The sequence below is a fragment of the Erpetoichthys calabaricus genome, chromosome 18 (assembly GCF_900747795.2).
Source record: "Erpetoichthys calabaricus chromosome 18, fErpCal1.3, whole genome shotgun sequence".
NCBI classification, from domain to species: Eukaryota; Metazoa; Chordata; class Cladistia; order Polypteriformes; family Polypteridae; genus Erpetoichthys; species Erpetoichthys calabaricus.
The window spans coordinates 25,162,761-25,177,429 of NC_041411.2; the positions used below are offsets into that span (position 1 = coordinate 25,162,761).

The window sequence follows — 14,669 nt, forward strand, 5'->3', positions numbered from 1 at the left end:
ATTCGGATACCCTGGATGCCTGGAATTGTAGTCCAAGGGCACAGCCCCTCTGGGGTCTGTCGGCGCCGCAGCGAGTCACACTTCCTATTCTTGGGGTCTTCCATATGGCCCGGAAATACTTCCAATGGGGGAAGCCCTGGCACTGGAAGTACTCCCGGGACACCAATAAAACAGACTGCACTGCCTTGTCCAGGTGATTCGGAGCCAGGAGTGGAGATAGGCAATACTCGCTTAGGAGGAATAGCAGTGCGGAGAGGGAGAAAGAGGAAGAGACATTTGTGGAACTGTTGTACAAAAAAGGTACTTTGTAATAAACCCCCCTTTAAATTGAACCCAGGACTTGTTTTATCCTGCAGTGGGTTGGCACCCTGCCTGGGATTGATTCCTGCCTTGTGCCCTGTGTTGGCTAGGATTGGCTCCAGCAAACCCCGTGACCCTGTGTTTGGATTCAGAGGGTTGGAAAATTGATGGATGGATGGACTTGTTTTGTGTATTGTGTTTGGGGCTCAGTGTTGCCCCCCTTCCAGCTTTCACAATATGTATAACTAGCTAAGAAACAATCCTCATAAAATTGTCACATTAGTAAATATATATCCTAATATTTTATTCCTAAAGTAGACATACAACATCACCTAAGAGCACACATACACAACAGAGTGGACACAAACAAACAGGGTGTTATACACATCTAAACAATGTAAAAAAAATTTGCTTTGATTAATTTAAGTAACTCAAGAACTTGTGCTTAGGATACTGCAAAATGAATCAGGCAGCAGACACTCTCATCTTCCTCAGGTTACAAGACTGACTGCTGAATGAGTGTCTCAATTCAGCCTGTCCTACTCTGACAGAGTGTCCTAGCATCCAAGAAGTTATCCAAGAAGTTAAACTGTTAAGTCACAAAGATAGCAGTTTATTTATTCCCTACCTATGGCTCACTATGTGCCTAAGCAAATATGCCACTGTGCTCACTATAAAAAATATGTAACTAATTTGTGGTATTTTACTTAATTTTGAGGGAACTGCTAGTGGTGGAAGTTGCACTACGGTACATGGGACAAGAAAAGGGCCTAGTCATATCAATAGGGTGGAAGGGAAAAACTACACTAGAATCAAGAAAAACTGTACATGTTATTATGGGGTGGCAGGTGATAGACGTAGGTAAGCAAGAACACACCAGAAACAAGTTCAGTAGCAGCTGAGACAAAGACAGATCAGAATCCTGTTTGACTCATTCAATGTCAAGTCAAACATTCAGTCTGACACATGGCAAGAACTGGAACCCACCAGAGGTAGCTGTGACTGTTGATATGAGAAGAGGCAATTTGAAAATTAACTTGGAGGCCAGTTACAGGTCACAGTTGAAGGGACAGAGCAGCTGAAATATGGAGCTCTAATCTGATCATCTCTTTAGCTTTAAGAAACTGCACCTTTTTCTGGATGTGTTTCTGAGACTTGGGCCATAAATAACCCTGGGATGGAGTTTAAAGGCTGCTTTGGGTTAACTGTGTCCAACATTGAGAATGAGCTGGACCAGAAAGTAGAAGAGAATAAAACAGGAGATAAGGTGGGGAGGTGCTTTGGCTTACTTAGGAGATAAATGTTGGGAATGTAGCCACAAGTCTGTCTGGGGAGGAACTATACTAAAAGACCCACTTGGGCATTAATCTTCTTTGATTAATTCCATCTTCCTTGGTTACCTTGATTTCTTCTTGCAACCTCATCTTCCTAGTTGTTCTAGAAGACACATTTTTATGCTTTTATTTTATTTCAGATTAATCTAGTGTTTTAGTAAAAAGTGAGTACTGTACCTCTGAAATAACATTGTAATAGTGATCACTGTAGAATGGTGTTACCGAAAACAACATTAGTTGTTCCACCAATGTTCCAAACAATGTTTCACCAGGGGGAAGACACTTGACACTTCATTAGGCAGCAGCACAAACACAGAGACTGACAGGAAAAGACAGCAGAACTTACAGCGTCAATTTCATTTAGTGCCTTCCACTGCTCATATGGCACCCCAAGGGCTTCTGCTGTCTGTATCGTTCTCTTCATCTGACTTGTCCACACTTTTAAATCTTTGATATTCTGCTCATGGATAAAATCACCCAAATGTCTGGCAAACTGTTGCATGGTGTTGAAAGAAAAGAAATAAATAAGAGAGAAAGCAATCAGTACATGAGCTAAATCAAATGAAGAATACAGACGATCCTCTTATAAACCAGTTCCTTCATTAGCCAAGCTGCAATACCCCAGAATTTCTGAAGTACGACAGTCAACTACCTGACCTTTTGTAGCAGAAACCATCCACAGCAGTCAGATTCCTACCTTTTTGCCACGTTCTGAGAGACCAGAATCTCCCCCAATCTTGCCCTTGATGTTCAGATCACTTTCTCCATGCCGACATAGGTAGATAGAGCGTGGGGTGATGTGTATGTTCATAAGATAGTACACTATGCGGCTCTGGATGTGGTCCATGACTCGGTTTACCAGGTAGCGCTGCCCAACATCCATCACCTTGATGTATGAGAGATCTCTGTGAGAACAAAAAGAAGAGAACACAAATATACTGATGTATGTTAAAACACCATTGTAAGTGGGGCAGGAAACACAATGTGGAATCCAAGAGAATTTTGTCATCATGGAAAACTGAGGCATAGAAGTGAGGGCAAGCTATCCGACCATCTTCTGGCAGATTAAAAGGGGTCTGCTTAGTCTGCATCTAACCCTTAACTCAAGTAGAAATAGTGCTTTAAATGCTCCCAAGCATATCTAAAACATAAAGTACATGTTCCCAGCAATTCACCTGGAATAACATTCCCATCCAAAACACTCCTAGGATCTCCTTAGTATGCAGCCTTTTAGTAAATGTGTCAAAGTGTGTATTGATTTCTGAGAGATGTCTAGGCAGCACCACCCTTTATGGGAAGAATACTAAGCTACAGCTATACCGGATGTTCCTGGAGTAGTTCAAGAGGACACAGGCTAGACATGCGATGCCTTTGTGGTCAAGGCAAGGGCCGCTATTAAAGCAGACGAAGCCTTGGCTGCATCTGGGACACTTATACTACCAAGGGGCAAAAAAGAAGCTGATCTAGGGGAACATGAGAGAAGCAAAGATCTTCTGGGGGCTTGGATGAGGCTAGAACAGAGAATTCACAGATCAATTTCTTCACAAAGTATTCAGGTACAGTGGAACCTCTGTTTCCGAGCATAATTCGTTCCAGAAATGTGCTCGCAGTCCAAAGCACTCGTATATCAAAGTGAATTTCCCCATAAGAAATAATGGAAACCACAACCACAACCCAAAACTATTCATATAAAAATTATTAATACAAAATATAAAGTAAAAATACATAAAACAAATTAACCTGCACTTTACCTTTAAAAAGAATCATGGCTGGTGTGAGTGAGTTTCTAAACTCTTGTGGGATTCCACTCAACGGGACGACACGCGGAAGAGCGTCCCAAAGCAATCGCAGTCTCCCAGCGCTGTAGCAGTTCACCGCAAAAGCGAATCCAAAAAGATTGCGGACATGCTACAGTGGTGTGAAAAACTATTTGCCCCCTTCCTGATTTCTTATTCTTTTGCATGTTTGTCACACAAAATGTTTCTGATCATCAAACACATTTAACCATTAGTCAAATATAACACAAGTAAACACAAAATGCAGTTTTTAAATGATGGTTTTTATTATTTAGGGAGAAAAAAAATCCAAACCTACATGGCCCTGTGTGAAAAGGTAATTGCCCCCTTGTTAAAAAATAACCTAACTGTGGTGTATCACACCTGAGTTCAATTTCCGTAGCCACCCCCAGGCCTGATTACTGCCACACCTGTTTCAATCAAGAAATCACTTAAATAGGAGCTGCCTGACACAGAGAAGTAGACCAAAAGCACCTCAAAAGCTAGACATCATGCCAAGATCCAAAGAAATTCAGGAACAAATGAGAACAGAAGTAATTGAGATCTATCAGTCTGGTAAAGGTTATAAAGCCATTTCTAAAGCTTTGGGACTCCAGCGAACCACAGTGAGAGCCATTATCCACAAATGGCAAAAACATGGAACAGTGGTGAACCTTCCCAGGAGTGGCCGGCCGACCAAAATTACCCCAAGAGCGCAGAGACGACTCATCCGAGAGGTCACAAAAGACCCCAGGACAACGTCTAAAGAACTGCAGGCCTCACTTGCTTCAATTAAGGTCAGTGTTCACGACTCCACCATAAGAAAGAGACTGGGCAAAAAACGGCCTGCATGGCAGATTTCCAAGACGCAAACCACTGTTAAGCAAAAAGAACATTAGGGCTCGTCTCAATTTTGCTAAGAAACATCTCAATGATTGCCAAGACTTTTGGGAAAATACCTTGTGGACTGATGAGACAAAAGTTGAACTTTTTGGAAGGCAAATGTCCCGTTACATCTGGCGTAAAAGGAACACAGCATTTCAGAAAAAGAACATCATACCAACAGTAAAATATGGTGGTGGTAGTGTGATGGTCTGGGGTTGTTTTGCTGCTTCAGGACCTGGAAGGCTTGCTGTGATAGATAGAACCATGAATTCTACTGTCTACCAAAAAATCCTGAAGGAGAATGTCCGGCCATCTGTTCGTCAACTCAAGCTGAAGCGATCTTGGGTGCTGCAACAGGACAATGACCCAAAACACACCAGCAAATCCACCTCTGAATGGCTGAAGAAAAACAAAATGAAGACTTTGGAGTGGCCTAGTCAAAGTCCTGACCTGAATCCAATTGAGATGCTATGGCATGACCTTAAAAAGGCGGTTCATGCTAGAAAACCCTCAAATAAAGCTGAATTACAACAATTTTGCAAAGATGAGTGGGCCAAAATTCCTCCAGAGCGCTGTAAAAGACTCATTGCAAGTTATCGCAAACGCTTGATTGCAGTTATTGCTGCTAAGGGTGGCCCAAACAGTTATTAGGTTCAGGGGGCAACTACTTTTTCACACAGGGCCATGTAGGTTTGGATTTTTTTTTTCTCCCTAAATAATAAAAACCACCATTTACAAACTGCATTTTGTGTTTACTTGTGTTATATTTGACTAATGGTTAAATGTGTTTGATGATCAGAAACATTTTGTGTGACAAACATGCAAAAGAATAAGAAATCAGGAAGGGGGCAAATAGTTTTTCACACCACTGTATAAGCGCCTGCCGTCGATGGGTGATACAAGGAACAAGGAACATTATAAATGCGCAGGGCACAGTACTACTTGGCTATGACAGTGCCTGACTGCTGTGTCTGCATATAGGAGAGTGGCAGATCCCAGTACTAAAGTAGTGAGACTCAGCTTCGTGTTTTGGGGTGCAAGACGGGGACACGCACGTCACAGCATGTGTGTGCACACACACACACACAGTCACAATGCTGTAGTAAACAGTATACGCTCGTACGGATGTTGACTATATGAGTGAGGCACGCCGACTCAGATGGACAATAGGAGACGATTGCCCACAATCCCGCAGTGAGAGAGAGAGAACCATCAGCTCAGTTGTGATCACATGACGTTCAGCAGACAAAGTGTATACATACTACTCGTACTGCAAGACCTCGCTCGTTTATCAAGTCAAAATTTATTAAAAATTTTAGCTCGTCTTGCAAAACACTCGTAAACCAAGTTACTCGCAAACCAAGGTTCCACTGTATTTGGAAGTCACTGGTATCCAGAAGTAGACCGCTACCATGATTACCACCAACTTAAAAGACAAATCCTCAAGATAGCTCTGATGAAGACAGTTAAGTCCGTGGGGTCCTGCAGTATATTCTGCTTTAACATTAATTGTAGGTTGCTCAACCACAGCTGGGTTGCCTAGGCAAACTGTCTGATGTTGAAAGACCCAACACACAGATGACCCTTGGTCATAAATGCATCATGAGATGTATCTCTGGGGGGCAAAAAGCATTGCAGTAGACAAATTCGGTGAATTGTGTCATGTCTCTTGAAAATATTACACATTTTATAATTTGTGCAGTAGAGGCTTACATATATTTGTTAACCACCTAAGATAAGATGACACCATTCCTGTTTGGTAAACTTCTACTATGAACTATGTTTTGCAAATGTACACAGCTGCAATAAGCCAGTTGCTCAAGATATTCATTTACAGCTGAATTGCTGCTTAAAGATGACAAAAGTCCTCTTTTCAGTTTTCAGAAAGCAGCACAGACAACACTTGCGCACCTGCTTCACTTCTTCACATTAGCTCATAAAACATAAAAGGAGACATCATATGGCAACACAAAACTCACTTGTCCAGGACCTCATCAAGAGTCTCATAGGAGTTTTCGTAACATTTTATCCTCTTCATGAAGTCTTCCACTGCTTCATCTGTGTTACAGTCAGCATAGTCCGGACTGCCAAGCTTCACTTGCTGGTGCAAAAAAGAGACAGAAGATCAAGAATAAATAATTATTTAGTGTCAACTGCATATAAGGATTACTAGTCACAACATTTAGAGACATTAATATATTCAAACCTAAGACAGCAAAGGTGTACAGTGAGGAGTTGTTGTTAATTCATGGCTTATTTAGAATTACAGGAAAGGGGATATTAATTTGGGATAACAGAATGGCGCACCAAAGAAACTGACAACTGTGCATAGAAAAAGAGAACATCACAGCAAAACAGAGAAAGGTTTAAAAGGAGTACAAGGGATTCGTGTATGTAGGCACTCACCACAATGTTTGCATTTATCACATCTGGATCTTCACAGATGGACTCCACAAAGAAAACCTAAAATGGTATAAAACAGCACAAAGATCTTAACGATGGAATCATTAGAACAAGGATTGGGTTGAGGAAAGATGAATCAAATTATAAAAACAGCAAGGGTTCAAATAATTCTCTTTAAAAGTAAATTTGAGAGCCTGACTTCTTCTGGGTTAAATGTTTGTAATGAAGTAATAGAAATTTGGGAAAGATTTTGAACTGCATAGTTAATAATGCAACAGCTCCTTTGAATTGCAGCATATCTCCTATGACAGTTGATGTACTTTCCTCTTCAATTGCACTTGTACTGAGCCAAGGTACCCCTCAGTGCACATACCCTCACTGCTGTATGACCTGTACACCCATTCCATCTGCAATCCACTCTCATTATAGTGTAACCCAGCACTAACTCTACTTCTCATCTTAATTTTACAGATATTCCAATGCTTCACTGACCTCATCTACTGTATCTTGTTCCAGCATGCTTGGGTATGTGCACCTTGAAGAACAATAATACACTTGGGTAAAATATGTGCAAGTCAACAGACAATGTATGATAAATGTCCAATAGCATGAAGTGATCATACGTGTTAACAGCACGTGCATTTGAGTATAACCACTGCACGTCTTGCACAAGGTTTTTCTCAGAATTTAGTTATTTGATCTAGCATACTTGGCAATTCGTCAATGAATTTGTGTTCTGAACTATGCAGACAGAGATGTGTCTGGAAAGCCATCAAACTAGTTCAGGGTGTAAACAGATTAATATTTAACATAAACATAACTTGTCTGATGTGTCAACAGTTGATTTGGATTGAATTATAGGGTAAATGTGTCTAACCTTTAAATAAATCCACCCTTAGCAGTAATACAATCATAATACAGTAGGCACACAGTCTGACATAAACTATCCATCAATTGCTTTGGTGCTATTAAACAGAAAGTGGTCTTCACTATAAAGAATCACAGCAGCATGAAGTCTCCAGGTTTCTCATTTCCTAACAAACCCTATGGCAGCATGGGCAGATCTGCCGATAGATCACCATCATCTGAAGGAATATTCATAAGGCCCTAGAAACACAAACCTTGTATCCATTTTGGTCTGCAAACTTAATGATAACATTTCTGCGTTCCCTTGTTGTGTTTGTAGCATCAAATACCTGTGAGGAAATAAAGAGTAAAACATCAAGACATTCTCTCAGTTACAGACAGGAGCAACAAAATAGTTAAGGAGAGAGGAAGAATTTGTAGAAAGTAGAACAGTGTGGCACATTGTTATATTCTTGACCTTTAAAAGTGCACCTTGCCGCAGTGCTACATGATTATTGTCATTTGTATCAGTCGGTTTGATTGTTTGTCAGTTTGTTATCCCGTTACAAAATTGTGAATTGACCACTTAAAAAGAATGGTAAAAAACATAATGAACAGCTGTTGACCCTTTGAGGTGGGTTACTTTATATACAGTATATATATATATATATATATATATATATATATATATATATATATATATATATATATATATATACATACATATACCCATATACATATTTATATATTAATTAGAAACAACGAGCTACAGATAGAGACAGAGAGGTCTTAGACCTCATCAGGATTTCAATCTACAAGACTCAGCCAAGACTGTTTTTTTTGATGAGCGCTACCAGGGCCGAGTGACTTCCAGAATCCACCTCACCGCTGTTATGTCGAAGGACATTTTCTCTGGTTTCTACCCATTAAAGTTTCATGCATCTATTATGTGTTATGATTATTTAGTAGAATATTTTTGTGTGGATTGTATATATTACTAGGAAACACGCAAACCTCTGGTCCTCAAATAAAAGTGGTTCATACAGAGTAGGGTTGTCAGATCAAATATCGCTATTCGTATATAGTTTCAATTTATTAAAAAAATTACCTCAGTTTGTGTTACTCCAGAAACGCTGTGCTGCAATGCTTCTGTATTTCAGATGAGCTTTGTACATGTATTCCATGATCAGTTACTTTATACTTTTTTAATTGTTAGCTTGTATAGTCGCTTATAAAACTGACAGTTTTTTTTTTCTACTGCACTCCTTTTTGTTTAACAGATGTATTAACAACAGATTTTAAAACTATCATTTTGCCCTGATCCTGTTCCATTTCACTGTTGATCTCGAGATCCCCGATTTGCTGTTGCATTAATCCTAGCAAACAAAAGCTGTTTTCCTTTCTTATGAAACATAATGAGAAATAACTGCCATATTTATGGTTTTCTTTTACTATAATGGTTATTAAAATGATCACTTTAAGGAGTATTTTCGATGTCAGGAAAGCATACGGACAACCAACACATGTCTTTTGGAGGCTGCTGGTTTGACACATAATTCCTAAAACAAATTTGTAATGAAAAATAAGTATAAAGGTTACACAGTTGAAGCCAGAAGTTTACATACACTTAGGGCGAATTCTTTAAAACTTACTTTATAACCACGCCACAGATTTTCTATTAACAAACTATAAATTTGGCATATCATTTAAGACATCTACTTTATGCAGGGCAAAAGTAATTTTTCCAACAATGTTTACAAGAATCCCATTTAGTTTAATCCTGTATATTATTCTTTGATGACTGGACACCATCACTGCACTTTACAGACTTATCAAATTAGGCTGCTCGGCACACTTGATTTACTTTCCGCTAATTGCTTTTTTTTATTTAAAAAACTATAACCTATGCTTCTTGCAATTTGGTTTAAAATTTTGCTTTTGCTTTTTCATTTTTATTTTTACTTAGTATCCAAATTTTTAAGTTGCTGTGAATGAAAGTGTTTGCAAATAAAAATATGAGGAGGAAATCCTTCAAGATCATTATAATGGAGCATTTAGTAACTCCATTTGCGAAACACAAATGGATTTACAGTGTGTCAATGCATATAAAATAAACAAAGAAAAGCACCGATTTTATGTTTTTTGCAGCTAAAGATCAGAAAAGCATATAGAGAGTGGAGGGCTGAACTACTTAAACACATTAAACACACTTGTTAATCTTAAGAAATTGTGTATGGGTTGCTTACATGCATTTCGGGCTGTTGAAGTGTCTTGCTTTTAACTCTTTCAACGCACAGAAAATCCCGTTTTTGCAAAGGGACGTGTTATTCTAGTGAAAGTTGTGTCACTACATAACTATTAAGTGCTGCATACTTTGTAGAAACATCCGAAGCTAAAAACTAAAAATAATAATAATGAAGCATACAAAGGCACGTTAAGCAGAAGCATACATACAGTAGCACTTAAAAGTTTTAACCTACGTTGGAATATATTTGAATATTTACTCATTTTTAATATGAATATTCAAACACTAATTTTTGTGTGGTCTGACAGCCCCAATATAGGGCAAACTGAAAATTTTCAGCTTAGCCACTAATTATTTTGTTTTCTGGAAGAAAAAATACCATTTCACAGTGAGCACACCGCCGATCCAACTTTTGAAAGTAGTGCTCCTTGAATTGAAGGTGTAAATGCTATGCTTCCATATGGGTGAAAGTTGTGAGTACTTGACGATCTCCTCATTACTCTGCATGCATTTGTCTGTCGTTGTCATTCTTGCATTCTGTATAGTGGAGTGTGTGCGTCACGATGATAAGCCATAGTATTAGCCAGCTGCTCACTTATCACTTAGTTGTTTTTCATCATTGAAATGCCTCCTGTGATTGATCTGACCCTCAGGAAATGTTGCCGCTGCAGTTCTTTTTCACGCCATTATGGTGTGTAGCACTGCATTTTGAGATAATTAACAATGACTTGGGAGTAAAGAAAGAACCAGAGGTCAGATTGTGCAGGCATTTGTCAGCCTTTTTGTCATGTGTGCATTCTGTTTTCCTGTACTTGTTGTTCAGCAGATGGTACTGCTGTTCTTTCTATCAGCGGCCTCAGCAAAGTGCTTCATGCTCAGCGGATGTTGCTGCTATTCTTCATCTTTCTGCCATGGCACCCTCTCGAACATTAAGCTACAAGACAGACGTAACAGCCGAAAACTTTGCGGAGGTTGAAACTACCCAAATCTTTTGTTTCACCAGTGCATATCATCTCATAAAGCTTGCAATCAAGACAAAGATCAAGGTTTTACCCCAGTAGTTTACAACTATAACTGTGTGACAGACAGAAACAACTCAAAGTGTTGTATACAGATTGTTAATTAGCTAAGGGAACAAGGGTGGGTGATTTTTTCATGTAAGTATTTGGTTGGTTTTCTTATTTATTACCCTAAGTTCTTGTCTATAAGCCGGACTCATGTATTAGCCGGAGACCAAAAATCATACGAATTTTTAAAATAAAATCGTATCATAGATAAGCCGGACTCATGGATAAGCCGAACATACTATAACCTATAACTAATAGAAGGGAGGGAGGTCAGTGGTCTCACTCGCGCCCATTTAATTTCTTTAAGGGGGGAGAGAGTGTGAGATATTGCCGTCTCTCTCACTCCCCGCATGGCGCGGTTGGAGCGGCCGGAGCGCGTTCTTTCTGCTCTGGGCGTCGCCGAGTCAACACGAGCGCGTAGCGGTCATTTAAATTGTGATTTTATATGTAAGCATATTTAAATATATATCGCGGATTTCTGCGGACAATGGGTCTTTTAATTTCTGGTACATGCTTCCTCAGTTGGTTTGCCCAGTTGATTTCATACAAGGGACGCTATTGGCAGATGGCTGAGAAGCTAGATTGCTTACTTTTCTGTCAATCTTGCGCTGACTATCTGTGATCCTGACGTATGGGGATTGAGCAGGGGGGCTGTTTGCACACCTAGATGATACAGACGCTCGTCTAAAAATGCTGAAAGATTATCTTCACGTTGCTATCTTTTGTAAAGCTGATTCCTGAAAAGACATGCTGCACAGTGCTTCGCATACTTAAAAGCTCGAAGGGCACGTATTGATTTTTGACTGAAAAACAAACTCTCCCTCTCCCTCTCTTTGTCTGCTCCTGACGGAGGGGGTGTGAGCTGCCGCCTTCAACAGCTTTGTGCCGCGGTGCTTCGCATACTTAAAAGCCAAACAGACATATTGATTTGTTTCTTCCTTTGAAGAGGAAGATATGTTTGCATTCTTTTAATTGTGAGACTGAACTGTCATCTGTCTTGTCATGGAGCACAGTTTAAACTTTTGAAAGAGACAAATGTTTGTTTGCAGTGTTTGAATAACGTTCCTGTCTCTCTACAACCTCCTGTGTTTCTGCGCAAATCTGTGACCCAAGCATGACAATATAAAAATAACCATATAAACATATGGTTTCTACTTCGCGGATATTCTTATTTCGCGGGTGGCTCTGGAACGCAACCCCCGCGATGGATGTATAAGCCGGACTTATGTATAAGCCGATATTCTATTTTTTCATTTTCACAACTTTTTTCCTTAGATAAGCCGCGGCTTATTGACAAGAACTTAGGGTAATTCATTGTATATTCTGTGGGCACTTTCTTTCAGCTATGTTTATATATATATATATATATATATATATATATTCATTTTTCTTAACAATATATTCAATTCATGCCATTATAATTTGTGAAATACTATTGTTGTAACATCAATTGGGGGAAAATAACATTGGGAAACCTGTTGTGAACTGTGTACAGGATTTTCTTAGGTCTCGGCCCTATAAGCGTAGAAGCCTGTCAAGGTATTTTGAGCTGGCTCTATGTCAAGGCTGGGGGGCAAGCTAGTTATCAGCTGTTTAAGGGACAGTAAAGAGAAGGAGGAAAACCTTCAAAATCTATAGTATATATCCTTTTTTCAGCGAGGGAATGTACTACAGATCTACAGGTAAACAGAAGATGACTCATTGAGAATCTCAAAAACCTGTCCCAGCAGCATAAGGTTTGTGCAGTCTGGGTGTTATCCACCTAATGGATTAAATATAAACAACGTTTGACTCACAGCAACTTGTCCTCCTTCACTTGAGAGATACTGCTGCACATCGTTCAAAGCTGTGGAGGCGCACTGCCTGAAAGAGAAAGACAAACCTGAGAGACACAGACAAATAGGTTCCCAGTTGGACACATCAGATTTCTCAGGCAGTATGCTATTTCAATTGTATTAATCTCTGGCACATGGCACCCAAATTCAGCACATTTCAGAGGGAAAGCAAAAAATAATAAATACAGTGATTTCTGGGGTACAAGAATGGGTTGGAGTTTTTTCCTTTGGAGCCATAAGCTGTTCACCGAATTGAATATATCATAGTATACAAAAAAGTACATAAACTTACTTTCTTATTTTCAAGCCCTCTTCATTGTCGGGACTAAAAAACTCAAAGGATTTGTAGATCTTCACACACCTGCGGCGATACTGGCCGACATTAAATTCTGATGGGAGAAATGACACATATGCAACATGAGTCTAAAACAATTCAGTTTAGGAAGTCAAAGAACTACAGCCAAAAACTCTCTAGCTCAACATCCCCACCTAAAACATTCCAAATAATCATTTAACACGACTACTACCACTGAATTGGGATGTTTTTAATTTAATTGCATGGTTGCAATGGAACTTGACTGTACAGTAACTTATTCTTTCTAATACACGTGTTAACCATCATGTGACAGAAAGTATTTGCCAGCAATACACACTACAAAAGAACAAGAATCATTTTTGATTCCATGTATAATAGCTGCAGTGTTAATAAGATAAACTGAAAATTAAATGATTTTTAGTTTGACTCAGGACTGTTGTTAAAATTTACAGTTTGATGCAGTGCATTTTTCACTTTAATCTTCATTTTAAAAATATTTACAACTAATACAATGTTCATGCTGCATGGAATGGACAGAATGTACATGGGTACTGGTGCTTTGGCCAAGGTAGACTTTTAAATTCTTGCTGATATGCAAGGTTTAAAATCTTAAAAATATAACTGAAGGTTACATAACGCTTCACCCAGTTCATGTTTTTGACTGGATAAGTTCTCATGTCATCACTGAAGCAAACAGGTATTTGTTGAAAGAGAAATTGCAGCCATTTTCCTTTAAAACAGGATGCACTTTACATAGGTCTGTCTACGACTTTCCCTGTAACTAAGGGAGATGGCCGATGGTGATTTCTAATATTGCTCATTCAAGTTGACAAGTGGATTGGCACCAAAAGATTGTTGTATTCAAAAGAAGGAAAAAAGGCCAAGGGAGGTTAAACAATTTTCACCATTCTCTAATCTCTTTTTACTGGCAGTGCACGAATGCTTCCTTGGGCAAATTTAAAAGAATCAAACCAACATCAGAACTTAACTAACAGAGGTAATCATGGTATAAACATCAATTTAGTGCAGGGGGTCTGAAGATGGGACAGTGAGTGAATATATCAGGCCTTCTTAGCAAACACTTGACAATTTCTACAATGGTTCAAAATATATTTAAATACTCAAATAATCTAAACAGACATTTTCCTTATAAGCTTCATTTCAAATATTTCTCTGGAAAACAGAGTTCTGCTAGAAATGGAAAATAACCTGGTTGAAAATATTAAACAATTCTTAAAGTGAATGCTTTGCAGAAAATAGTTTAATTTTTGCAACACTGACTTTTAATGTTGATTTCAAAGAAGAAAGAAAAAAAACATAAGTTACCAAGTACTCATGCAATGACTTTGGTCAAAATCAATAGGATTGTCAATCTGAATGTGATTATTTGATCCACAAATACACACACCGCCATAACATAAATACATTGTTATCGAAATGCTTACAACGTGTACATTAAAATACTTTTGTCAATACCTTGGACTGAAAAAGTGAAAATTTACAAAACACGGTAAATCTTTTTTTTTTTTTTTATTATTATTATAATGGTGTCATTGCTAATATGATGTCCCTCATAAAGAAACAAACAACAAGAATGTTTAATACGCACTGAAATAAAAATGCTTCTAATTTAAAAGATTGGGACTCATGTATTGTATCAGAA

The 14,669-nt window shown here is 38.7% G+C and overlaps 1 protein-coding gene across 4 annotated transcripts in view; it reads right to left on the minus strand.

Moving 5' to 3' along the window:
* The window catches only part of pfkfb4b (6-phosphofructo-2-kinase/fructose-2,6-biphosphatase 4b), an 85,613-nt gene that overhangs the window by 19,300 nt on the left and 51,644 nt on the right, over nt 1-14,669 (minus strand). For all 4 annotated transcript variants that reach the window (XM_051921393.1, XM_028825036.2, XM_051921391.1 and 1 more), the window contains exons 3-9: nt 12,983-13,079; nt 12,652-12,718; nt 7,819-7,893; nt 6,701-6,757; nt 6,274-6,395; nt 2,332-2,539; nt 1,981-2,127 (exon numbers count right to left, since the gene is read on the minus strand). In XM_051921393.1, the coding sequence (XP_051777353.1) occupies nt 1,981-2,127; nt 2,332-2,539; nt 6,274-6,395; nt 6,701-6,757; nt 7,819-7,893; nt 12,652-12,718; nt 12,983-13,079 (773 nt within the window). The remainder of the gene's footprint in view (nt 1-1,980; nt 2,128-2,331; nt 2,540-6,273; nt 6,396-6,700; nt 6,758-7,818; nt 7,894-12,651; nt 12,719-12,982; nt 13,080-14,669) is intronic.